General features: G+C 43.1%; 1 protein-coding gene across 3 annotated transcripts in view; it reads right to left on the reverse strand.

Annotated features, from left to right (window-relative positions):
- Positions 1–25,955, reverse strand: part of ADK (adenosine kinase) — a 283,761-nt gene that overhangs the window by 90,891 nt on the left and 166,915 nt on the right. For all 3 annotated transcript variants that reach the window (XM_058188632.1, XM_058188631.1, XM_058188630.1), the window contains exon 7: positions 12,942–13,112. In XM_058188632.1, coding sequence (XP_058044615.1) covers positions 12,942–13,112 — 171 coding nt within the window. The remainder of the gene's footprint in view (positions 1–12,941; positions 13,113–25,955) is intronic.

Consider the following 25,955-nt stretch of genomic DNA (forward strand, 5'->3'; position numbering starts at 1 on the left):
ATTCGCACCCGATACGGACACTACGAATACACTGTCATGCCATTTGGGTTGACCAACGCTCCGCCGTTTTCCAGCACTTCATGAACGACGTGTTCCGAGACATGTTGGATCGGTTCGTGGTTATCTACCTGAACGACATCCTGATTTACTCCCGGTCCAGGAAAGCCACCTTCGACACGCCAGTCTGGTTCTGCAACGCTATGGAGCAACAACTCAATGCGGCTGGAGAAATGCGTCTTCTTCCGGACTTCCATAGAATTCCTCGGCATATCATCTCGCCCGAGGGCATAGCCATGGACCCATGTAAAGTAGAAGCTTTGTGTAGCTGGGAAGCCCTCGCCGGGTGAAGGATGTTCAGCGCCTGCTGGGCTTCGCCAACTACTACCGGACCTTCATCCCGGCTTTGCCACACTGACAGCTCCACTTACCCAGCTCCTCAGGAAGAAGGTTGCATTCGGTGGGGTCCCCGCAGCAAGAAGCATTCACAGCCCTCAAGAAAGCCTTCGTCACGGAACCCGTCCTGAGGCATCCCGACCCGCTCCGGCCTTTTGTGGTGGAAACGGACGCGTCAATGTGGCTCTGGGAGCGGTGCTGCTACAGGCTCCGGCGAATGGTGGCACACTTTTTCCCTGCGCTTACTACTCCCGGAAACTCAATCCTTCCGAGCGCAACTACACTATCTGGGAAAAGAGTTGCTGGCTATCAAGGCTGCATTCGAGGCTTGGCGACACCATCTGGAGGGCCCGACATCAGGTGGAGGTCGAGCGGACCATCGGAATCTCGAGCACCTCACCACAGCTCGGAAGTTGAACCAGCGGCAGATCCGGTGGTCGTTGTTTTGCCGGTTCAACTTCCGCGTGACCTACATTCCCAGCGGTCACAACCGGAGGGCGGATGCCCTGTCCCGCAAGCCAGAGTACCTCTGCGCCAAGGACCCCTTCCTCCACGGACAGTGCTGCGGCAGAAGCCTTGGCCGCAGCACGGAGCCAGTGGACTTGCGGGCCCAGGTGCGAGGCGCAGCGCCAGGACGCCTGGTCGCAGCAAAGGAGGCGGAGGTGGGCCCCACGTCTCCTTGGACCTTGGAGGAGGACTTACTCAAGTTTCGGGCGATTATATGTGCCCACAGGACCACTCCGAGCCCTCGTCATGACCCAGTGCCACGACAACCCTGCAGCAGGACATTTTGGGTTCTTCAAGACCTCCACCTGGTGACACGGACCTTTTGGTGGCCCAGTGCGGCATGATATACATGCCTATGTGACATCCTGCGTGCCGTGCCGGCAAGCCAAGACCGCCACGGGGCCCCTCCGGGCTCCTCCAGCCCTTGCCGACACCCGACAGACCCTGGGGCGATCTCTATGGACTTCCTGACAGACCTGCCGCCGTCCTCTGGGTTCACCACGGTGCTGGTGGTGGTGGACATGCTCACCAAGATGGCACACTTCATCCCATGCCGCGGACTGCCCACAGCCGCAAAACGCCCGCCTCTTTCTGCAGCACATCTTCCGCCTCCATGGTCTACCGGACAGGGTGGTTTCGGACCGCGGAGTTCAGTTCACAGCCCGCTTCTGGAAGAGCCTGATGGCGCGTTGGAGGTGCAGGTGTGTCTGTCGTCATCGCACCATCCGGAGACCGACGGGGTACAGAGAAGGTCATCGGTATACTGGAACAGTATCTCCGTTGCTTCATCAACCAGCAACAGGACAACTGGGCGACTACCTGTCCCTGGCGGAGTTTGCTTTTAACAACTCTCAGCACACCTCTACTCAGATGACCCGTTCTTTGCCAATGTGGGGTACCATCCGCTGCTCTTCCTCTGGCACCACCGGACTCTCCTGTTCCCGAACGCAGACCTTCCTGACGGAATTGCATGCGGTCCAACAGTTGGTACGTCAGCAGCTGAATCGGGCAAAGGAGGATTACAAACGGTCCGCCGACCGCTCCCGACGGGCAACGCCCCGCTGGCAGTTGGAGACCGGTGTGGCTCTCCACCAAACACCTCCCGTCCGACCGCCCGGTAAAGTTGGACCACCGATTCATCGGCCCGTTCCCTGTCGAGGCAGTCATCAACCCGGTAGCCTACCGACTGACCCTGCCACGATCCATGCGGATCCACCCGTTTTCACGGTCCCTTCTGGTTCCTGAGGCCACACGAGTCCCCTTCGGTGCCCAACAGCACCCGTCACTGTCGCCGAGGGCGGATCGGAGGAATCTGAAGTCCACAGCGACGAGACTCCCGCTGGCTGAAGGGTCGTTTCCAATATTTGATCGCGTGGAAGGGATACGGGACTGATTTCTCCTGGGTAGATGCCTCCGACGCTCATGCCCCTGACCTGGTGCAGGCCTTCCATGAGCAGAACCCAGCCCGACCGCATCCCGATCGTCAGCCCGGGGAAGGGCCCTGCGGTGAGGATAGTGTTGTGACCCAGGTTCCTGGACCCAGACTCCTGGACTCGGATGATTCAGAAAGTGAGGAGAAGACCTGGCCAGCCCTGCTTCTCTTGAGCCCTTTCCTCCCTGGCACCCACTCAAAGGGAGGGGAGGGGCCGGCACAGCCTGATTCCATGGAGCCTTCTTCTGATTTGGCAACGCCCAAGAACAGTTTTGGAGCGATGCAAGGTCACGAGACGTGATCGCGCGCAGCAGCGGAAGAGTTGGGACAAAGCCAAGTCATAATTGTCATGCAGTGACATCTGCAGAGACTATAAATAGGAGGCGGACTTCCTGGTTTTTGTCTTGGACAAAGTAATGAGTTGGCGCGAGCTAATGAATTGGCGCGAGCTAACTATTTCAATGGAGGGAAGAATATATTCGTGAGTAATTCTGGCCTTATCTATAATTTCCTCGTTATCTCCAGAAACTTGGCAGGCCCGTGGGTAGACGTGGCCAGGACATGTATCTATGTAAATAAAAGGGAAAAAAAAGGAAGGCCTCTGACGGACTCTTTGCTGGGAGTATTGGGGGAAGGGAAACAGAACAGTATATCTGGATAAATGAAAGCTGCTGCTGAGGCCCCACCATGATACTCCCTATCCTGTGGTAGACCTGTTCCCTCCTTCACCTCTCTGGCTCCAAAAGACATCATTTGAGAGCATCCATGTACTTCCTGGCAGCAGAAAGGCAGCCTTTTCCCTTTAACTGGTGTTACAGTAGAAGGAGCAGATTCGTCTGAACTGAGGAGGTCAGTGTAAGAAGTGAGTTGGAGCTGGGACCACTATGCAGGAGAAATTCGGTTCACAATCCGTTGGCTCAGTGGTGGTCAATGATTGAAACACATAAGGGAATATCTCTCTCACTGCCTTGAGTCCGGAAGCAGTTCGATAGGTGGAAGGCGTAGACCATTTGGTGAGGTAGCGACGTTTAGTACTATAAGGAGCCCCAGACCGCTCCTGAATGAAAGAGTGGAACATCGGCCAGTTTGAACTGAGGTAACGGAATGTGAGGCAACTGGCAGTTGGAACAGAGTTCCTTTCAGTTGGGGAGGGGGAGTAGAATGTCTAACTCCTTAGCATCAGAGCGTGTTAATACACTGTATATGAATATACTGTATATGAAATACTAATGATCTGATGGTCACCAAGGTGAGAAAGGCAATTTTTTGCTGTATCCCAAAGACAGTGGAGAAATGGCAGTCACATGGACCGACACGTTAATGGAGGACTCTTATTTGAATATTCAGTTTATTTTTTCTCTCTCATGAACTCTGTCCCCGACGGATAACCCTCCAATAACGACTGTTTCTACATTGTAATGGACTCAAATCTCTAATGGAAGATGAGAAAAATTAAGTAAAAAGAAATAAAATGTGTAGCTTCCTCTCGAGGTTTAGGAAATTATATTTGTGAATTATTTTGTGAAATGCACCGTTGCACTGAGATCCGCAAGAAATCATAAGAAAGGGTTCCCCTGCTATGATTATAATGGAGAATTTTCTATCATTATCCATTTTAGAGAGTTATGAAGTGGTTGCTCTACCCCGAGAGAAAGGCTTATTGTATTCATTATACACCATTGTAAAATAGTTATGTTCATTGTGAAATAACTGTTTTACTGAAGGCAGAAGAATATCAAAACAAAGGTAACTCTCAAAATATACTGACTCCCATTAATCTCTCAATTTCTGCCCTTAGAAAAAACTATTCAAATATGTTACAAATGTCTTCAGATTTCTGTCTGGTTTCCTTACATTTGGATAAGAGGGAACGCTGAACAGTCCGATATCATATTTCCAATTAATGTTGAAGGAGTCTTTCCAATTACATGATTTAGCTTCACAACCATTTTACAAATTGGCTTAGGTACAAAGATAACGTAAATCCTGCCAGTAGGTTTTATTTATACACTCTCAAAGGCCAAAATGAAGTATTTTCAGAGTATATGGAAGACGGTGGGCTCTGCAATCCTCAGCAGAAAAGGAAATCAGAGGCCCCGTTCCCCATTATTTCAAATACTTCACTATTTCCAAGAAAAATAAGTTGTAAATGGCTGAGGCAAACCTTCTAAATGTCTGTCTCTAGGAAAAACACCCTCACTAATTAACTAATGGGGTGTTCCTAAGCCAAGGCAGAATGCAGATATGCATTCTTTATCGCTTGTATTTACAGCAGATTTAAATGCCTAGATAAATTATGTAAATTATTAAGAGTGGTAGTGAGGCAAGGTAAGTGTTAAGGTATTCTGGTTCTGTTCTCACATTGTTTTCCTCAAGTTTTGTCTTTTTTTTTTAAAAGAGAATTCAAATGTCTCCACTAACTTATGGTGCACGTTTTGTGGCATCTAACTTTTTGATTACTGAAATCATTTTGGAAATTGGTCAATATTTAAACTGGGGCCCTTCCTTCCTTCCTTCCTTCCTTCCTTCCTTCCTTCCTTCCTTCTTTCCTTCCTTCCTTCCTTCCTGTCCTTCTTCCCTCCTACCCTCCTAGCATTGCTTTCCTCCAGATTCCGAGTGGTTTGCTGTACGCAAACAGGATTAAAACAAACAAGGAAGAATGTTAATATTTAAAATAATGACTACTGCTCTTCCATTGAGGGCCACAGGCATGGCATAACAACAATTATAATAATTATTGTAACTGCTATAATTACTACAACATAGAACAGTGAGGGCAAACCTTTTCGGCACCAAGTGCCCAAAGTACGTGCAGGAGCGCTGGAAACCCAAACGCCAGCTGGCACTGGTGCACATGCACACACTGGCCAGTTGCTCTTCAGGTTTCCAGCACACCCATTTGCGCCAGCTGGGCTTTGCACGCGCCAGAGCACTGGAAAATCGAAGATCAGCCAGCCGGTGCATGCATGTCTGTTTTTTGGCCGTTTTCAGGGCCGTTTTTCAGACAGTTTTCAGACTGTTTTTCAGGTCACTTTTGGCCAGAAAAATGGCCTGACCACGGCTGAAAAATGGCCGGAAAATGGCCTGAAACAGCCCAGACAATGGCCCGAAAATGAGCCTGGTTTTTTGGCTGTTTTCTGGCACTCCAGCACCTGCAAAGACCGGCTGGCTAGTGCGCCGGAAAGCAGAAGAGCAGCTGGCAATGGCATGCGTGCCCACAGAGAGGACTCTGAGTGTCACCTCTGGCATGCGTGCCATAGATTCACCACAATGGACATAGAACAATGAATGTGGATTACCTAGCAGGCAACATTTACTCATGTAGGGATCTTGGACATGGACACAATCTTTATTAGAAATGCTTTATTAACGGAGATTACTGGAAAACAGATAAAGATGACAAAATCTATCAAAAGAAGGAAAACAGAGCGAGTGTTCTGTAGCCTCACTCTCACTTGGGCTCTTGCCTGGAGACTTGCTTGGCCTTCTTTTCTTGGAGGAGAAGAAAGAGATGACGATCTGGATGTCCTAATCAAGTTCTCTCAACCTCTCTTCTTAAATATCTTTTGCACTGCCAACAACTCAACTAAAATATTTGTGGCTGTGAAAATATTTACAGACTCCTCACATCCTGGACATAAACTGTTTCAACTCCTACCTTCAAAACGACGCTACAGAACATTGCACACCAGAACAACTAGACACAAGGACACCATCACTCTGCTAAACAAATAATTCCCTCAACACTCTCAAACTATTTACTAAATCTGCACTACTATTAATCTTCTCATCGTTCCCATCACCCATCTCCTTCCACTTATGACTGTATGACTGTAACTTTGTTGATTATATCCTTACGATTTATATTTATATTGATATTGTTTCCTGATTGCTTATTTGTACCCTATGACTATCATTAAGTGTTGTACCTTAGAATTCTTGATGAATGTATCTTTTCTTTTATGTATTCCAAGAGTGTGTGCACCAAGACAAATTCCTTGTGTGTCTAATCACACTTGGCCAATAAAAACTTCTATTCTATTCTATTCTATTCTATTCTATTCTATTCTATTCTATTCTATTCTATTCTATTCTATTCTACTCTATTCTATAGAGGCAAAGTGGGAAATGTCATATTTTTCTGAGTAAGTTGGTGCTAGAAGAGGCTGGGCTCCTTTCTTCTACAGTGAGGACCAAGACAGGGCTAGATCCTGTCATCCAGATTAGGGACTTCTTTTTCAGGCCTTACTGGCACAATCCTCTTTTTGTGACTATTTTGTTTTGTGGGGGCGATCTTTCCTACAGGTAGTCGTTGTGTAGGGACTGCCTTGGGTAGCTACTGTTTGCAGTTAGGAAGGTGATATAAAAACGATTTTGCAACAAAATGACAAAAATCGTTAGTGTGAACCTGATTAAGGTCTTGTCAGTTTCAGGCAGCTGCCAGCAGGCTTGAAGGCTCTAGAACTGAGCTTGTTAACTAGCACTTAGGGAAGCTTTATACTGGCAGAAGAGCAGTTCAGGAAGACATAGTTTCTTTAAGCAATCTCTCTGTGTTGGAAGGGGTCAAAAAAAGGGGAAAATGGGTCTCTGTAGAAGAGAACTTGGAAGGAGACAGCAACCAATGATCTTCCCAGTGTCCCCCTCTTTCTCTGTCAGTCACATGGCTCACTTAATGTCACTTAGCGACCACTTCGCCAGAACCAATTGCAGCCACTAAACTGTATATTAAATGGCGCTGTTGTTACTGGTGGCAAGGCGTTGAGAAAGACGAGACAGAACCTGGGCAAATCTTGTGTTATATTTGTCTCTCCTTCATCTCTTGATATTGACTGGGATGAGAAGGTCTACCATATAGCATCTCTAAGGGTGACAGTTTTCACTGTCCTCAAGGTAATACCCTGATTCTGGTTAAAGCAATGGGCAAGACCTGTAGCCAAGGCAAATGGGTCTCCTGACATAACTTGGCTAAATCCCTAAGTATTTACTTACTCCTGTATATTAAATAAAAATAAGGTCAAAGGGCAGACTCAATGAGTCATCACTCTATAACTGTCTGGTTCGGTTCTGCAACCCAACAAGAAAAACACAGACTTCAGAGGATAATTAGAACTGCAGAAAAAATAATTGCTACCAACCTGCCTTCCATTGAGGACCTGTATACTGCACGAATCAAGAAGAGGGCCGTGAAAATATTTACAAATCCCTCACATCCTGGACATAAACTGTTTCAACTCCTACCCTCAAAACGACACTATAGAGCACTGCACACCAGAACAACTAGACACAAGAACAGTTTTTTCCCGAAGGCCATCACTCTGCTAAACAAATAATTCCATCAACACTGTCAAACTATTTACTGAATCTGCACTACTATTAATCTTCTCATAGTTCCCATCACCAATCTCTTTCCATTTATGATTGTATGACTATAACTTGTTGCTGGCAATCCTTATGATTTATATTGATATATTGACCATCAATTGTGTTGTAAATGTTGTACCTTGATGAACGTATCTTTTCTTTTATGTACATTGAGAGCATATGCACCAAGACAAATTCCTTGTGTGTCCAATCACACTTGGCCAATAAAAATTCTATTCTTCTTCTTCTTCTTCTAGGACTTTTTCTGCCATCACTTTTCTACGCTTCTAAATACATATTTAGAATATATTTAGAATAAATGTAGTGTTTTACCATTAGTTGTGGTAGTTAATTTAATCAGGTACGCCTTTAATTTGTCCTAGATCTCTGACCTGAGCTTGCAGCTATCAAGACCAAAACAACCAAAAAAGCATCAAACCATAAAAATAACAATAAAATGTCTTTTAAGTCCTATAAAATAGTAACATATTAAAATAACTCTAAGTGTTCTTTTTAAAAATGTACTGTAATGATTTTAAAAAACAAAGGACCGTGATTCACGTGTAATTTAGGCAAAAGAGCATTCCGCATTTTGGATTGATGGAGGGAGAGAGACAGAGAGGGAGGGAGGGGGAAGGGGAGAGAGAGAGAGGAACAGGGAGAGGGAGAGGAGGGACAGGGAGGGAGGGAGGGAGCGGGAGGGAGATGACTTCTATAAGATGCAACTTGAATGAAGCATCAAAAATCTTGTCTATATATATTTTTTTTACTCATGAGTTCCTAGGCCAATGATTTAAATACCTACAGAAGAATTTATAGTGCCGCTGTCAAGGTAACACCGATAAATAGAAAGATTAATTGAATCAGGTGAATCATAGAAAGTGGGCTATTTTATAAACAGCATGATTAATTCCAGTAATTTAGAGGGTTTCCAATAACAGGATTTTTATCAATGGGGGCTTCAACCAAGAGCTATATTTTAAAAGCATTTTGTTTTATTAAAGCTTAGCTTTGCAGCTTGCTGAAGACAAGGAGGAAAGAAGGAGAGTGAGGGTGGGAGATTTGTTCAGCAATGGAGCTGCCCAGGTTATCTCAAAATCCTTCCTGTTACACATCTGAACATTATCCTGGTGCTACAGCAAGCAACTGATCGGGGTTGAAAGATGATTGGGGTGAAGTGATCCATGAAAACTGAAAATTCCCTTCTAACAGAAATAATTGATAATCAAGACTGAAGACTGGAACAGAAGAACATACTTTGGGTGTTTTGTTTTCACACCATTTTCCTTGATTTTACTTTTTAGAGGATTAAGATTCCTCCACTGACTTCTTATGGTGCCCATTTGGTGGTCTCTAACTTTTGGAATACTGAAAATACTTATCCCAAAGGCAACTGGACTTTCTCGTTTTGTTTTTTTCCTTTGAAAACGTTTCGCTTCTCATCCAAGAAACCTCCAGCAGGAGGTTTCAACGTATTTCTAGTAGGACTACCTGATTCTGTAACAACTTTGCTCCCTAGGCCATCCACCTGGTAAACTCGCAAGATTAGTTTCTCTCGCCATATACAGGTATACATCTGAACTAGACTTCTCTGTGGCATATGATATATGGGGTATATGCATAATTCTCTCCCCTCCTCTCTCTCTCTCTCTCTGTGCATACACACACACACACACACACACACACACACACACACACACACACACACACACACACATTCTGTTATATTATGTAGTGTATATTGCAGGTGGTGACTCTGAGAGCTATATGCAACAAAATTTTACTTTAATGTATGCCAATTAGTGTACATTCAAACTACAATAAGGCTATTATTCTGTTCTGTTCTGTTCTATTCTAATTCTATTCTATTCTCTGGCATTTAGGGTCACATTTAGAATCTGTATCCTTAGACCAATGGTTCCCAACTTGGGGTCCATGCCCCACGGGGGGGGGGTGCAATTTGATTTTTAATGGGGGCAATTGGAACCTTGTTTAAACCAAAGTAAGGACCTTTTAGTCTTTCTCCATGTGAGGAGTAGTTCACTTTTTGAATAGTAAGAATTATATGTCACGGGGAGGGGGGGCGGAATCAGGATTTTAGAGATGCTTAGGTCGGGCATGGCCAAAAAAAGATTAGGAGCCACTGCCTTAGACAATATAAAGAGCTGTGATAAAAATAGGTAAAGTTCCCCTCACACATATGTGCTAGTCGTTCCCGACTCTAGGGGGCGGTGCTCATCTCCGTTTCAAAGCTGAAGAGCCAGCGCTGTCCGAAGACGTCTCTGTGGTCATGACTCAACGCCAAAGGTTGAGGGAATGCTGTTACCTTCCTACCAAAGGTGGTCCCTATTTTTTTCTTGCATTTTTGACGTGCTTTCGAACTGCTAGGTTGGCAGAAGTTGGGACAAGTAACGGGAGCTTACCCCGTTACATGGCACTAGGGATTCGAACCGCTGAACTGCAGACCTTTCAAATTGACAAGCTCAGCGTCTTAGTCACTGAGCCACTGCATCCCTTGTGATAAAAACAGCGAAACTTAAAATTATGCAACGAACATTTACTTATTTAAGGTGAGCAGTTCTGAGATGGATTAAGCAGAACTTGTGACCAGGCACTTATCATTGGGAGATAATTGACCTTATTTAAGTGCTAAATGTCCTGAGGGGAAGCTGAGTGTGCTTAAATCCTAGCAGGTTAATTATCCAGTGATTACAATAAACTTGAAAGGTATTACAGCTAAGAATCACTTGCACAAGGACGCTATTAGAAAACTAAATTCAGGGATAATTAAAAGAAATGACAATAATAAAGTTCTCCAATCATGGATTCCTACATAACGACTGTAGAATGGCAAGAATTGGTAATTGCTTCTACTAAAAGTGCTGAAGTTATTCTGTGAAGCCTAGTTAATAAGTACCGATGAGGTAAGTAGAAACACTAATTTGCAAATATGCAAATTCAGTTTGTTTGTTTATTTTATTTGTGTCCCGCCTTCACTATTTTTACAAATAACTCATAGTTTACAGTTGCAGTGAATCATCAACATATTAACCCAAAACATTACATTTTAATAATAATACTCACGGGTTACTAAAGAGATTTTCAGAACCAGTTATTCTATCTATCTCCCTGTCTGTTTCCTACCTTTATTATTTTTACAAATAAGTCAAGGCAGCAACATATCGAAAATGCCTTCCTCCTCCTCCTATTTTTCCCACAACAACAACCCTGTGAGGTGGGATGGGTTGAGAGAGTATGACTGGCTCAAGGTCACGCAGCTGGATTTCATGTCTAAGGCAGGACTTGAACTCACAGTTTCCCACTTTATACAGTGTTACCTTAATTTCTAGCTATTTTTTTTTAGTGTTGGATAGCTTTGGCAATTTGAAACAAAAATGCAGCTCCATAAAACTAGCTTCCCGATTATTTTTGTTTTGTAGGGAGCACAAGTCAGGTGCACAACAATCAACCAAAAACCTTGGTTCCTGCTTCCAAAATTCCTCCATATCTTATCCTCAAGATGAAATACAAAACAAAGGAGAGATTATTAAACAAATTGTCTCCATCCATTTAATTTACTTTAAATAGTTTTAACGTGTTTTCTAGTTATGCTACTGTTTTAGAATGTGGTGTTTGCTTGCCAAATGAATGAAAATAAAGAAACTGGCCAGCAAAAACCTTTGCTTCTAGGTTAAACAATGAGAGACTAAGAAAGCGTTCAGACGTCTCCTTGGGGTACGGTGTCCAAAAAGTTAAGATGCAATGTAGATTTAAAAAAACAATGGATGGAGTTTTAGTCACACTATGGCTGCCAGCTTGATTTTTTGGACCATGGTCTGTGCAGAAGCTTCTGGGTTATTATTTAATTTTATCCACAGAGAGAGAGAGAGAGAGAATGAATGTCAGGAGTCAGAACCCCTGAGAACAATCAAGCTTGATATTAGAATCACCTACAAAAAGGCCATAACCCTTAAAAACACTTATTATTAACCCAAGCTTGAATCCTTTGCATGTGAAGAGGGCATAAACAGCATCCAGCTGCTTGCAACTCTTGTCTGACCTTGCTTGCTTGGGTTTATTTATGTGGTGGGAAAAATAATGTCTTCTCTGCATAACTTAATGCCAGTGAAACAGATAGTGAGGTGCCAGGGGCCTTGGACTGGGGATAGAGAGGCTTAGCTAGAGGCCCAGCTCAATGAAGGTAAGGCCCTGCAATGCCTTGCCTTCAGGAGGGACGGCAGAGCTGGGAGCTTCTGGCAAGAGGAATTCTGCGGGGATGGGGGGGGGGGCTTAATGATACGGAAACGGCCAGCCAGAAATGGTCTGCACTCCGGCGGTTCAAGACCAGTTCTGCGAGACAGAGTGAGCTCCTGTCGCTCGATTCTTAGCTCCTGCCCACCCAGCAGTTTGAAAGCATGCAATATTGCAAGTACATAAATGGGTACCACTTTGATGTTGGGGGGACTTAGCTGAATTTGTGCGTGTGCGGAGAACAGAAGCCAGAACTGTCCTGGCAGGACACAAAGATCGCGACACGAGAAAAGGTGAGATCAGCGGAGAAGTCCGAAAGACTGCCGCTAGTTAGCAGGTATAAAGCTAGTTCACTCCCAGTGGTGTACCAAGGAGAGGGGCACAAGCACCAAACAGAACAAACTAGCAATCTTGGCTGTCAGGACTGCATTGTGTATCTAGCATATATAGATTTCCCTGACACTGCATGCCATACATCAGGGGTTTCCAACTCCTGGTCCGCGGACCAGTGCATGCTAGAAACCAGTCCGCGCAAACAAGCGAAGCCCCTGGCAGAATGTGAAACCATTCCCTCTGGTCGACGGAAACATCTCTCTCTATGGAACCGGCCCGTGGTGCCCAAAAGCTTTAGTGCAGCATGGGGTAGGGGATGCCTTGGGAAGGCCAGGGCAGGCCGGCCTGTGCTAGATTTCCAAAGGCCTCCCCTACCCCTGAGGCACTTAATGTGCTCTGCCCCTTCATTTAATGTTTGCACTGGGAAGAAAAGGATTGGAGGGATTGTTAAGTGAGATGCTTCATGGCATGCAACTGTAATAGACAGGCTCCATTATCCTTGTATCTCAAGGGCTATCTGTAGTTGGCAGCAAAGGCCTGTTTTCTTTCTCTCTCTGCTGACACCTAGTGATTGCCCAGAATCTGCAGCCCAGAATCTGCCACTCTTACCACTTTTACATGCCAGCACAGTATTAAAACAAGGAAACTTCCAAGAAGCTCTTACCGTTTCATTCCCAAACAGGATGTCAACATAAGGCATGACTTCCATCAGTTGGTCCTTGTAGAACTGGCTAATGAAGGGTGCAGAAAGATTTAAACTGAAGATCTTGTTGTTTGCAGAAGCTTGAGTTGCGACTTTTATTATGGATTCTGGTGACACTGTCAAGAAGAAACCCTGCAAAGAAACACAGAATAAATTGCTACGCACAGAGGGTTTAAAGAAATGTTGCTGCTATTAAGTGGAAAAAGAAATCCAGATAAAAATAGATGCCAGACACACACAATTAAAGGTAAGTGAAGGAAGAACTCAAAAACACCTATATGTCTATGGAGGTTCTCAGTCATCCAGGTCATGTTTACTCAAAGGTGCTTTTTCAAGAGGCAACTGGATTTTCTGTTTTTTCTTTGAAGACATTTTATTTCTCATTCAAGAAGTTTCTTCAGAGCTAGAGAAGTTTCTTGGATGAGAAGCAAAACATCGTCAAAGAAAAAAACCAGAAAATCCAGTTGCCTCTTGAAAAAGCATCTTTGGGACACCCATCCAATATCCTGAACATGAGAAAACAAAAACAAACAAACGAACGGGCAACTGTTTTAGCTGTGATTATTACAAATGTTTAAGCATTTCACAAGCGTATTATCTTTTTGATTACCAATGGCTGAAGAGGAAACAAGCAAACAAGGATTTGTCAATAAAAAATTAGGTGGAAAACTATTTTCCAGTTTGTCACAACCATCACTCAGGCAGCACCATTAGGAATTTGACAGCATAAACCTATATTGAAGAGAGAAAGAGTCAGCAATCCAATGAGAAACATCTCTGAATTTCTCTTCTACAAATCAAAGAAACCATTACAGCATTAAGCAGTTCACCTATTATCACCTTTTCGTGAATAATTGTTTAAAAAGTTCCCAGACGATATAAAATATTACATTTCCATTCTATTTTAAGGTGTTCAAATCGATCTCAGATAGTGTAAGTGGTCACAGCTGGTACAAATGTTCAACATCTGGTCTACCAGTATACTATCTGGTGCATTTACCTGATGTGGATTTAAAATGCTGATTTTGACCTTGCAAGCCTTTTATAGCAGTGCCCCCCCCCCAATCAGCACCAGGAACCGGTTCCATGGAGAGAAGTTTTTTCTGTGGACCAAAGGGGGTGTGGTTTTGCGTGCTGCCTGCATCCTGCAGATGGAGCTTTGGTTGTTTGTGTGGCCCGGTTGTTGACATGCCACGTACTAGGGATTGGGGACACCCCACTTAAAGACAGCTTAGACACCACACATCTAACTGCCTCTTTATGGATCATATTTTATGGAGTGCTTTCTCTATGAGAAATATATTTATTATATATTTATATTTATTTATATTTATATTATATTTATTTATAGGCAGAAGATTAAGGTGGACCTAAAGTTAAACTTTAAACTTTAAAGTTACTTTAAAGTTACTTGTCCCAGCTTCTGCCAGCCTAGCAGTTTCAAAAGCATGTAAAAATGAAAGTAGAAAAAATAGGGACCACCCTTGGTGGGAAGGTAACAGCGTTCCGTATGACTTTGGCGTTGAGTTATGCTGGCTACATGACCACGGAGACGTCTTCCGACAGCGCTGGCTCTTCGGCTTTGAAATGGAGATGAGCACCGCCCCCTAGAGTCGGCAACAACTAGCACATATGTGCGAGGGGAACCTTTACCTTTTTAAAGTTAAAAACAGTTATCTGGACAATATCTTGGGAAGCTGGACTTACATTTATTCAGTGTGATTCTTTGAACCATATGCCATTTTCAACTGTCTTGAACTATATGGAACAGGGGTTTCAAACGTGATTTCACTGAGGGCCACATCAGGGTTGTGTCTGATCTCGGGGGGAAGGCATGGCCAGGGTAGGCGTGGCCGGGGGTGGCTCGAGCGCTCTACCAGTGAAAACTGGCAGGAGCTTGGGAGTCCATTTTCACTGGCAGAAGCACTGCAGGCCGGTCTTTTGCTGTTTCCAAGGCAGCCCCGCAGGCCAGATATATATATCCCGTGGGCCACATCCGGCCCCGGGGCCTTGAGTTTGACACCCCTGATATAGAAAAATGGCATAAACTCTGCAATAACCAACTGTTATTATTTTCCTAGTTTCCTAAAACAAAAGTAAAAATTATGAATTATAAAAAGTTATAATTTTAAAGTTAATTAATTAAATTAAAAAGTTATATAAACTATACAACTTATAAATTATAAAATTTATCTAAAAAAGTAAAAATTATAAAAGCTTATGTTATAAAAAAACCTGCATTAAACATGTAGGAACCTAATTCTATGTACATCCCTACTCAGAAGAAAATCCAAATCCAATGAAATTTACATCCTGATAAATGTTTGTTAAGATCACAGCTGACAAGATGCTTTGGGAGTTTATGGAAAGAAGAGTCAACAAACAAAGAATATCTCTGTGTGTGTGTCTTCTTCAAGCTTTTAATAAAAGTTCAATGATGCATTCTGAATCATTTTCATGATATAATTATGATTACTATGAGTTTTGAATGTGTGTATCTATCTCCTAATACATGTTTCTTTTTCATATTTGTTGGGCTTTTAAGTATGCACTAAAGAGCGAGTAACTAAGGCCAATTTTCTTTTCTTCTTCCTATATATGTTTATATGTGTATATACTATATAATCTTTTTGTATGATGTTGTGACAAAATGAATAAATAAATAAATAAATTTCGGTGACTATATTCTTATAGTCATTTATGTGATAACATACTAATTACATTTTAACAGCAAGTTTTTCACCTTTCTTTAAAAAAAGAACAACCTCAGTTGCTTTGACTTAATTATTGAGCATAAATGTGCAAAAGCATGTGCTACATTGAGATTTTGAAAGGAATGCTGCATTAAGTAACATAAAAACATTAAAAGTTATGAATAATGCTCACATTTATTATTCCTGAAATCTGTGCAGGGATAAGGCTGACTATGCCAAATATTTCTCTTTCAAAATGTGCTACTAAATATATAATTAGCTTGTTTTCCATATCTACAAAGTGCTATAACACCTCTCAACCACAAGATAGTAACTGCAATGGGAAATAAATGAGAACTAAATGAAGTGTTTAAATAATTTACCGGTGTATGAGTACTGAAATAATTGAACACTTCTCGTGCTTTTTTTCCCCCTTAGCTCTATTTAGAAATCTGAAAAATGTGGCCTATTCTTTAGATTTTGTGAGAGGAAATAAAAAGACCAGGGAAATGACATATAAGTGATTGTTACTTACAATGTCAGTGTCAGCATAGACAAATAATTACTGATGGTTAACGGTAAATAACATTTATTCTAAGGGTTAAGAAAAGATTCCCATTTTGACATACTTTGACATACTATGCTTTGATATCACAGAGAAGTCAAGGGGAGATCATAACATAATAACAGAGTTGGAAGGGACCTTGGAGGTCTTCTAGTCCAACCCCCTGCCCAGGCAAGAAACCCTACGCCATTTCAGACAAATGGCTATCCAACATTTTCTTAAAAATTTCCAGTGTTGGAGCATTCACAACTTCTGCAGGCAAGTTGTTCCACTTATTGATTGTTCTAACTGTCAGGAAATTTCTCCTTAGTTCTAAGTTGCTTCTCTCCTTGATCAGTTTCTACCCATTGCTTCTTGTTCTACCCTCAGGTGCTTTGGAGAACAGCCCGACTCCCTCTTCTTTGTGGCAACCCCTGAGATATTGGAACACTGCCATCATGTCTCCCCTAGTCCTTCTTCTCATTAAACTAGACATACCCAGTTCCTGCAACCGTTCTTCATATGTTTTAGTCATGTTTCTACCGATTCCTCCTTGCAATGTGTATATGATATAACTCACCTGGTATTAGTATTTCTTAATTACCATACTTTTCGGAGTATAATATGCACTCACTCCCCCCAAAAAAGGGTAGAAATGTTGGTGCGTCTTATACACCGAATATAGCCATTTTTTTTGCCTCATAAAATCCCGCCCCGTGCGTCCCGTTTTCGCGAAAAACAGGCTCATTTTTTGCAAAAACAGGATGCACAGGGGTTTGGGAGGCCTGCAGAGTGCTCCTGGGGGCTGGGGAGGGTTAAAACGCAATGCATGGGGGATTTGGGTGGCCTGCAGAGTGCTCCTGGGGGCTGTGGAGGGCAAAAATGTGATGTATGGGGGGTTTGGGAGGCCAAAATGGGGCATTTTTTGCCCACCCAGGGCCCAGGAGCACTCTGCAGGCCTCCTAAACCCTCTGCGTGACCCGTTTTTGTGAAAAGTGGGCCCATTTTTTGCAAAAACGGGATGCACAGAGGATTTGGGAGGCCTGCAGAGTGCTCCTGGGGGCTGGGGAGGGCAAAAACTTTCTTTTTCTTGTTTACCTCTTCGAAATCTCAGTTCGTCTTATACTCCGGTGTGTTTATTTTTCAAATCCTTCTGTTGCACAGTTACATTAAAGCCAACTCTACTGTCAATTTTGTGGCAATACTAAGTTTATTTGAATAAGGTTTTCTGTTGTTGACTTACAGAAGTGTTAAAGCACTTATTTTCTGCAGTTATTTTGCTGTTACTTTTGTTCACACATTAACGTTCTGCAAATCATCTTTAGTAAGTTACCTCAAGGAATTTTCAACACACGAGTGGCATCAGAATTGATCAACTGCTGAATCCGTTCAGTGAAAACAATTTTAAAAAGTCAAAATCAAATCTTACTGTCATCCTCTCCCCCACTTAGGTATCTTTATTGGCGTTTAAACCAAAATGAACTAGAACCGAAGAGCAGAAGGCAATTTGGGAGCTGATTCTCCACGGGGATTCAGAACAACATAACTTTTTCCGTTTTTTTGCGGCTTGAAACATCTGCTGTTCCAAAAGAACTATAATGCTGCCCAATGCACAAAAAAACATTAAAAATTAAACACTCAACTAATAATCTTAAAGATTAATGTCAAGACAGATGATGGTGAGAGCCAATTTGAGGAGGGCAACAGGCCAAGCCAGTTGGTTGACCTTGGGCCTGTCAGTCTCTCTCAGCCCTAGGAAAGAGGCAATGGCTACTTTTGAAATCTTGCCAAGAAAATTGCAGGAAATTAGCCTGGGAGTTGCCAAAAGTCAATAATAACTCAGTTACACCCCCACCCCCCAAAAATGATCACATCACCCACAAGCGTCAGTCAACATGAGGTCTTGAACAAGACACTTCAAGAAATATGGAAAATATTTTTAAGAAAGCAGAGTGGACCCAGCCAGCATTATTCGCTTTAATGGCATGTTTGAACACATTTCTATCTGCCAATTCTCTGCTAAAATATTAGCTGACTGTTTAGGATTTTAACTTATTTAATCCAGAATGTGCCTGTTTTCAAATGCGACTGGGTTACGATGGCCAAAAAACAAAAGAAACCCTTTCCCAACGCTTTGAATAAAGCTTTTGGCATTCTGCAATTTGTATTGTTTATTTTAATGGAAACAGAGCTTCGTAAGTGGAAAATGACTAAGATTTCAGCTATTGTTTTATTTCAAGTGGGCAGTTTTCCCATTTTTGATGAAAGCTAAATTTCAAACAGCTTTTCTACTTAAGTAAAAAAGCTGAACTGTCATAGTATATGCTTATATTGAGGCTGACGTTTTCTTTTAAATTAGTGCCAACATGCGAAAAAGAGAGGACTACTTTAAGACTGGAACAGTTTCACTAATGTTGAAAAAAAAAATCTTAATTGTTGCCACATTGATATTTATCATTACAACAGCTGCAAAGCAAGTTACAAGATAAAGTAATGAACATTAATAGCTTTAGAGCTTACCTTAGGCATGTCAAAGATTATACTTTAAAAATTAACATCAATTTCTAATTATTAAATGCCATGGCCCCTCCCCAGACAATAGCTTTATAAAAATCCAAGACGTTTCTGCCTTGGAAATGGATCTTGGCCTCCAGGAGGAAAACATAGCAAACATTATTCATAAAAATAGGTCACAGCTATCACCAAACCTAAAGTCTAAAATATGTTGGGAACTAAAAGGTGGATGTAATGGGCTCCTCAGAGCCTGGGAAACAGGATCATGATTTGCACGGCATTATAAGATAGAACATCTGCACATTCTTCCTTTATCAGGAAAATATGTAGCCCATCTCCCCAGGTACCCTAAACAGGTGGCTAGCCAGAGGATCAAGAAAGTTCTAACTTAGGAAAACTAGAGATATATTGGCTGCTAAAATAAACATATTCAATTGCCAAGGTTTCTGTAATCTAATTCCCTTTTTCCCCCTTCAATAAATCTGTTTAAAGAGGATTCCGAGAATCCAACACCCGGGGTAGAAAGCACGCTAAGGATGTGTGATAAGAGGGTCCCCAAAGTAGCGGCCCTCAGACTGTCTCGGATGCCACAGGTGGCACACGGAGCTCTCTCTGAAGCACATGAGCTGTCACTCAACTCAGCTTCACCCCGCATGCATGCAGCACCTCCCACCAGCCTGTTTTGGGCCTAGCAGGCCTCCCTGCAGCCTCCTGGGACCAAAAATGGGCCGCGGGCGGGGGCACCCCAAAATGAGGAGGGGGTTCGTGCACACATCTGTGGGCAGGGGAGCGGACGGGGGTTGCACTCGTATTGGGTGCAGGCACGTGCAGGCACTTTTGACACGTGATGACAAAAAGGTTAGCTATCACTAGCTATAGGGAAGGGTACAACTTGACACAGAGCTTGAGATAAATCAGTAATTTGTTATCTTTAGATCAGGGGTCTCCAACCTTGGTCTCTTTAAGACTTGTGGACTTCAGCTCCCAGAGGCAGCCACCCAAAGCTGGCTGAGGAACTCTGGGAGTTGAAGTCCACAAGTCTTAAAGGGACCAAGATTGGAGACCCCTGCTTTAGATGATCCCTCAGAGTACAGATTTATCCTGCCGATGGCAGATTGCCGGATATTTGGCTCGATATCCAACACATCTGGTGTTACTATCAAGTTAGCATCATACAAAATCCTCGTGACTGCAAGAAAAGCAAAAGCCCCGAGATTACAAACTGTGTCCTTGTCCTTGTCTGGTCTCAAAAGCCTCCTTAGATGAGGAAGAGCACAACAGAGAATCTGTGTTACCAGAATCAGTGATGATGCTGAGTCAACTGGTCCCACTCTTCCAGACCAGGAGTCACCACTATCATCATCTTTTAACGACCCCATAATCCCTTGCAGGGTCACATCTGGGAAGCTGGTGGAGCTAGCAGAGTGTTTAATGGCCGGATGCCCTTCTTGTCCCCAATGCGGAGCTTTGTTCAGGAGATATATTCTCATTGTGCCCAAAGAAACATATCCCTTTACCAAGGATCATACTCATAGCCTCCTGATTGTGAGGTGAGAGATCCACCTCTAGGCCACCGTGCCACTCCGGAGCCGCCTCCATCCCATCCTTAAAACCACGGGCACCGGAAGAGAACAAATCAAACAACAAAGAGGCTGAAGTGTGCTCCTCCATGCCAAAAGGCCCCTATAACTGAATAAAAGAGTCCCAACCTAATCATGGCTACTTGCGCCTGGGTAAGGTCCAAGGTGAGCAATCTGGGCTTGAAAAGATCACTGGATCTGCCCTGTGAAGGCATCTTTCAACTCCTGGCTACCAAGAGCTTTTCCTGGGGTCTGACATTCAGTTTCTCTCCCTACTTCTTTTTGCATATTTTGCCTGATGAGTCTGCCCATGTGTGTAGGAAACTTGGATTGAATTTAGTACTTCAAGATAAGCCTGGCAGATTTATAATTTTAAGCCAGATAAGTGCTGTTTAGGAGGCCAGGCTGTTCTTTTCCTTTTTAAAAACAAAAAAACCAAAACCCTCTTGATTCTCATGGTCAACCTCACTCCCCAGTGATTCCTGCAGACTTTGGGGAGGGATTGCAAACTGGTTTTTATTGCTCAGTATTGGGCAAAAGAGACAGACTACTCACAAATTTCTCTGCTGCCTAACAGGCTTGCTGCTGTCAATCAGTCTCACTGCTGGAACTGAAAGCAGCAGTCCAGATGTAAAGAACTGAAGCATATTCACATAGCAGGAAACCTTAGTTTCCTGTTAAGTCTGTGCTGGATCTTGTAATTTGATCGCGGTGGATACACGAATTCCTCGTATCAAACATTTTCGTTAGAACGCAAACTATGAAATTGAGAGCCGTGGAATCTCTCTCAAAGCGTCTTCTCCCTAGGTAGGCAATCATTTGTGATCCCACACAGGTTGCCAGGTCAATGACGATACACACCCATGTGCTCACTCACACACGCACCCCTTCCTTCACCCTGAAGAGAATTTTTAAAACATTAAAAAGAAAGGGTAGCAGCATAGATCTTCACCTCCCGAGGTTCAAACGGGAATGCAATTATTGTATATCCTTGACCAAAGTCCAATACCCTCCTATTCAGGATGATCTCTTTCTTTACTCTAGGTGCAATCTCAAGAGGGATGCAGGAGGAGCGTGGAAGGAACTAGTGGACACCCACTTAGCCATCCAAATATTTCAAATTAACCTTCAATAAGGTGGCAGGTATCACAGCCATGTCAACCTCACTTCCAGGATAGTCAACATAGAAGATGGTGCGAAAGATCCATACAAACCCTACTGCTCTAAACTATACATTTCTAATTTTCAGCCAGAACCTACAGCTCTCTATAGTGCTGCTTACTGATCCACTTGTTTAGTTACAAGGCTTATAACTTGTTCCAATCAAAGTGACTCTGAGCACAAGACCTGTCATGCCCCCACCCCACCCCGAGCCTGAATCTGCGGAGGAGGAAGAGCCAGAGCTGGAGCAAAGGGGGTGGCTTTGTTGGCTTCGGAGGAATGTGGGGAGGAGCAGGACGAGGCAGCCCAGGCCTCTCAGGATTGGGATGGCTTGTTAGCAGGGAGGAATGGGGATAGGATGACCAAGAGAGGTCAAGCAGTGGAAATGAGGACCGGAGGACCACAGGCGAAGAGCAAGAACCGCCCCCTCTTGATCCCTGAGCACAGAGAGTGGAGGGAAGGCAGGAACAGCGCAGGCCGACCTAACGACTCATGAGGAAAGTGCCCCGCCTCTCTTCACAAGGCACATCTGGGGACTGAGATTTAAGGAGATTCTGTGGGGAGGGATGTTTGTTGGGAACAAACACTGAGTTTGTAGTTTTGTTTGCCGTTGAAGACATTTGGAGTTTGCAGAACTGCTTGCTTCTTCCTTGCTTCGTGAACTCAGAGCCTTGTCCCTTACTTCGTGGACTCATTGCTTCTTCTTTGCTTCGTGGACTAATTTCCCTGTTCCTTTGTTTTGCTGGATTGGACGCAGCCAGAGGCTGCCGTGTGTGTGTGTGTGTGTGTGTGTGTGTGTGTGTGTGTGTGTGTGTGTGTACTTTGCTCTGAGACTTGCCAAGAACATGGGAGCGTTTGGGGAGGAATTTGGAGCATTAAAGGGAGTTTGAACGCTCACTTGGCTGTGTGACCTTCGTGTCTTGTCCCAGGACATCACAATCCTAACCATTTGCCAACTTGGGGTACAAGCAGAGAAGATAAAGAGATGAGATAATACAATAACTAACACAATCAAAATTAAAATTACCACCATAAATTGCAATACTGCCATACAGAAACTGGGAATCTAAATACTCAAAGCCACAAACCAACTCGTTGTGCCAAACAACAGTCACAACAAGCCTGCCTCCATGGTTTGATGGAGACACCAAATCTTTACAGCTTTCCTGGAAGGAATCATTTCAATATCCTCCAATTCCGGTGAAGGAAAGCAGTGATTGAAAAGAGGGAAAAATGGCTATAAGATGTTAGAATTCATGCAGATTCAAAACAAGAATACTTAGGAAATGCCATCTTCTATCTAAGCTCACTGTAAGTGTCAGGTCTAATTATGTATTTTTATCAAAGATGTCACATTCTTATGCTAAATTTCATACTGTCTGACACAGCCATTCTTCAATTTTTCTTGTTGTGAATAGTTATTACTTGTATGTCATCAAAGACAACAGGAGCATCCGTTTTACTTTTCATGCTTCTTGTTGAAGTGAAATCTGTTCATTTGTTCATTTACATCCACTATTTTAGCAGAAAACATTAGACAACAAAAAAAATCTTTGAGAAGTTAAAAAATTCCTTATATAAGATGCTCTACTCTCATCCAATAAGGACCTACAGGCCACAAAGACAACACAACAGGCATGGTTATCTGCTTCAAATAATTTAATCTGAGATATGCCCTGAATTTTCTTTTATGTAGAGAAAAAAGAATGATTAAGATAAAACTTAGTAGTAGATATCATAAGTGAGCAATGATCCCCCCCTTTGATATCTTAATATGATTAATTATGCGCTTTGGTCCAAGCACACAGAAATAAATATGAGCTGAGCAACATGCTAACACTTTCCACAGCTCTGAGTGCATTACCTAGAACGTGATGTTCCCTCTCACGCACTTAACACTCGATAATGTGGAACATTTTGAAAATTGCTGCCAATTATTTCTAAGAAATCATTCTGTTTTTGTAACCATTTTCTTCAAGATTTAAGTAACATTTATCCAAACAACTTTGGAAATGCTTCTAAAATAGCTTTGCAGCTAAAAGGCTAATAGCCCTATGCTTCCGTGTTAGTGACATGGAAGATTGAGCTGCTAATAGACAAATATATGTCAGAGGAAGAATGGCTGGATGAGGAATGTTGGTGTGAAGAGAATTCAGGGCAGAACTGGGCCTTCTACTTCTTCTGAACCTTCAATCCAGGTACCTGACCATGAAGGCCTTTCTTGACCCTCAGAAGGTCATGAGTGGTGTTGTTCCCAGTTGCAAAACTATATGCCCAAGGCTTCAAAAGATGGCTCCTTAGGAGGAAAAAATACGAGATAATCAGGTATTTTCCTAAAGTGCTCCAGAGAATTAATGAGTCCCAACTGAGTTTTGATGGAGCTCTGGGGCTTCTGCATAATGAGCCTTGTCTTGAAGCAATAAATTATTGAAAACATCTATTTGTGTCCCTGATTCCGGGTATAATATATAAATTTAGGTCTGACCAGTGCAGGGTGGTAAAAATGAAACTATTATGTCCTATTAATGCCCATTATACTTCTGTGGATGTAGCTTAAATATGCACTGCCTTTTTTGAGGTCACATCACACCACTGACTTATACTTCATTTTGTTATCAAGTTGCAATGTTGCAAGTACTATTACCAAGTCTTTTTTATTTTTTATTTTACAAAGAAAACTGTTTCTTGGTTCCAGAGATGCAAAATACATTCCGTACCTCTTGGTTTTGGTGAGCTCATTCCTGTGTGTGTGTGTGTGTGTGTGTGTGTGTGTGTGTGTGTGTGTGTGTGTGTGTGTATGTGTGTGTGTAGGTCTTTGGTTATTTGGGTTTTCTCCCGCGTAAAATTGGAAGTGTCTTGGCGACATTTCGACGAAATCTCATTCGTCATCTTCAGGCTTCAGCTTCGTGCTTCTGGGAGCAGTGTGTGATTGCAGCTGTTTCTTCCTTTTTAACTGCTAGTGGGGGTTTGAACTGATTGGGTGGGAGCTTGGCTGTGCTCTTATTGGATGGGTTTTTTTGTGTGCTCTGATTGGCTGGGGGTGTGTCTTGTTTGGGTGGGGGCTTGTTTGTGCTCAGATTAGTCTGAGTTGCAGGGGGATTTGAGCTGGTGAGCTGCATAGCTGTTGTTTGGCTTTGTGTTTGTGGTTGTGCTACATCTTCATAGTGGGTGTCAGTCTGCTGCATGTATGGATTGGAGGGGTTTGAAATGGCTAATGTTGCAGCTGCGGTCTGGCTTCTGGTTCTTGGTCGTGCTTCATGATCAGTGTTGGTTTGGGTCTGCTTTCTGGGTGGATGTGTGGTGGTGACATTTTTGAGATCACATCACACCACTGACTTATACTTCATTTTGTTATCAAGTTGCAATGTTGCAAGTACTATTACCAAGTCTTTTTTATTTTTTATTTTACAAAGAAAGCTGTTTCTTGGTTCCAGAGATGCAAAATATATTCCGTACCTCTTGGTTTTGGTTGTTACCAATATTTACTGAGCTCATTCCTGTGTGTGTGTGTGTGTGTGTGTGTGTTTATATGTAGGTCTTTGGTTATTTGGGTTTTCTCCATGTAAAATTGGAAGTGTCTTGGCGAAGTCTCATTCGTCATCTTCAGGCTTCAACCGTGCTTCTGGGAGCAATGTGTGATTGCAGCTGTTTCTTAGTGGAATTTCAATTGGAAGCACGTGAGGATTAAATTTTGATCTTGGCAGTTTCGTAGGAATGCGAGGTCACATAAAATGGAAACTCTTTGGACTTCTAGTTTTTCATAGATCCTGGTCAGATGGTGGATTTCCTCCCCGTAGAGGTGCAATATTTGTTTTCTGAGGTTTTCACGGGAGTTTGTATGTAGGTCTTTGGTTATTCGGGTTTTCTCCCATGTAAAATTGGAAGTGTCTTGGCGACGTTTCGACGAAGTCTCATTTGTCATCTTCAGGCTTCAGCTTCGTGCTTCTGGGAGCAATGTGTGATTGCAGCTGTTTCTTCCTTTTTAACTGCTAGTGGGGGTTTGAACTGATTGGGTGGGAGCTTGGCTGTGCTCTTATTGGATGGGTTTTTTTGTGTGCTCTGATTGGCTGGGGGTGTGTCTTGTTTGGGTGGGGGCTTGTTTGTGCTCAGATTAGTCTGAGTTGCAGGATTTGAGCTGGTGAGCTGCATAGCTGTTGTTTGGCTTTGTGTTTGTGGTTGTGCTACATCTTCATAGTGGGTGTCAGTCTGCTGCATGTATGGATTGGAGGGGTTTGAAATGGCTAATGTTGCAGCTGCGGTCTGGCTTCTGGTTCTTGGTCGTGCTTCATGATCAGTGTTGGTTTGGGTCTGCTTTCTGGGTGGATGTGTGGTGGTGACATTTTTGAGATCACATCACACCACTGACTTATACTTCATTTTGTTATCAAGTTGCAATGTTGCAAGTACTATTACCAAGTCTTTTTTATTTTTTATTTTACAAAGAAAGCTGTTTCTTGGTTCCAGAGATGCAAAATATATTCCG

The sequence above is a fragment of the Ahaetulla prasina genome, chromosome 6 (genome assembly GCF_028640845.1).
Source record: "Ahaetulla prasina isolate Xishuangbanna chromosome 6, ASM2864084v1, whole genome shotgun sequence".
NCBI lineage: Eukaryota > Metazoa > Chordata > Lepidosauria > Squamata > Colubridae > Ahaetulla > Ahaetulla prasina.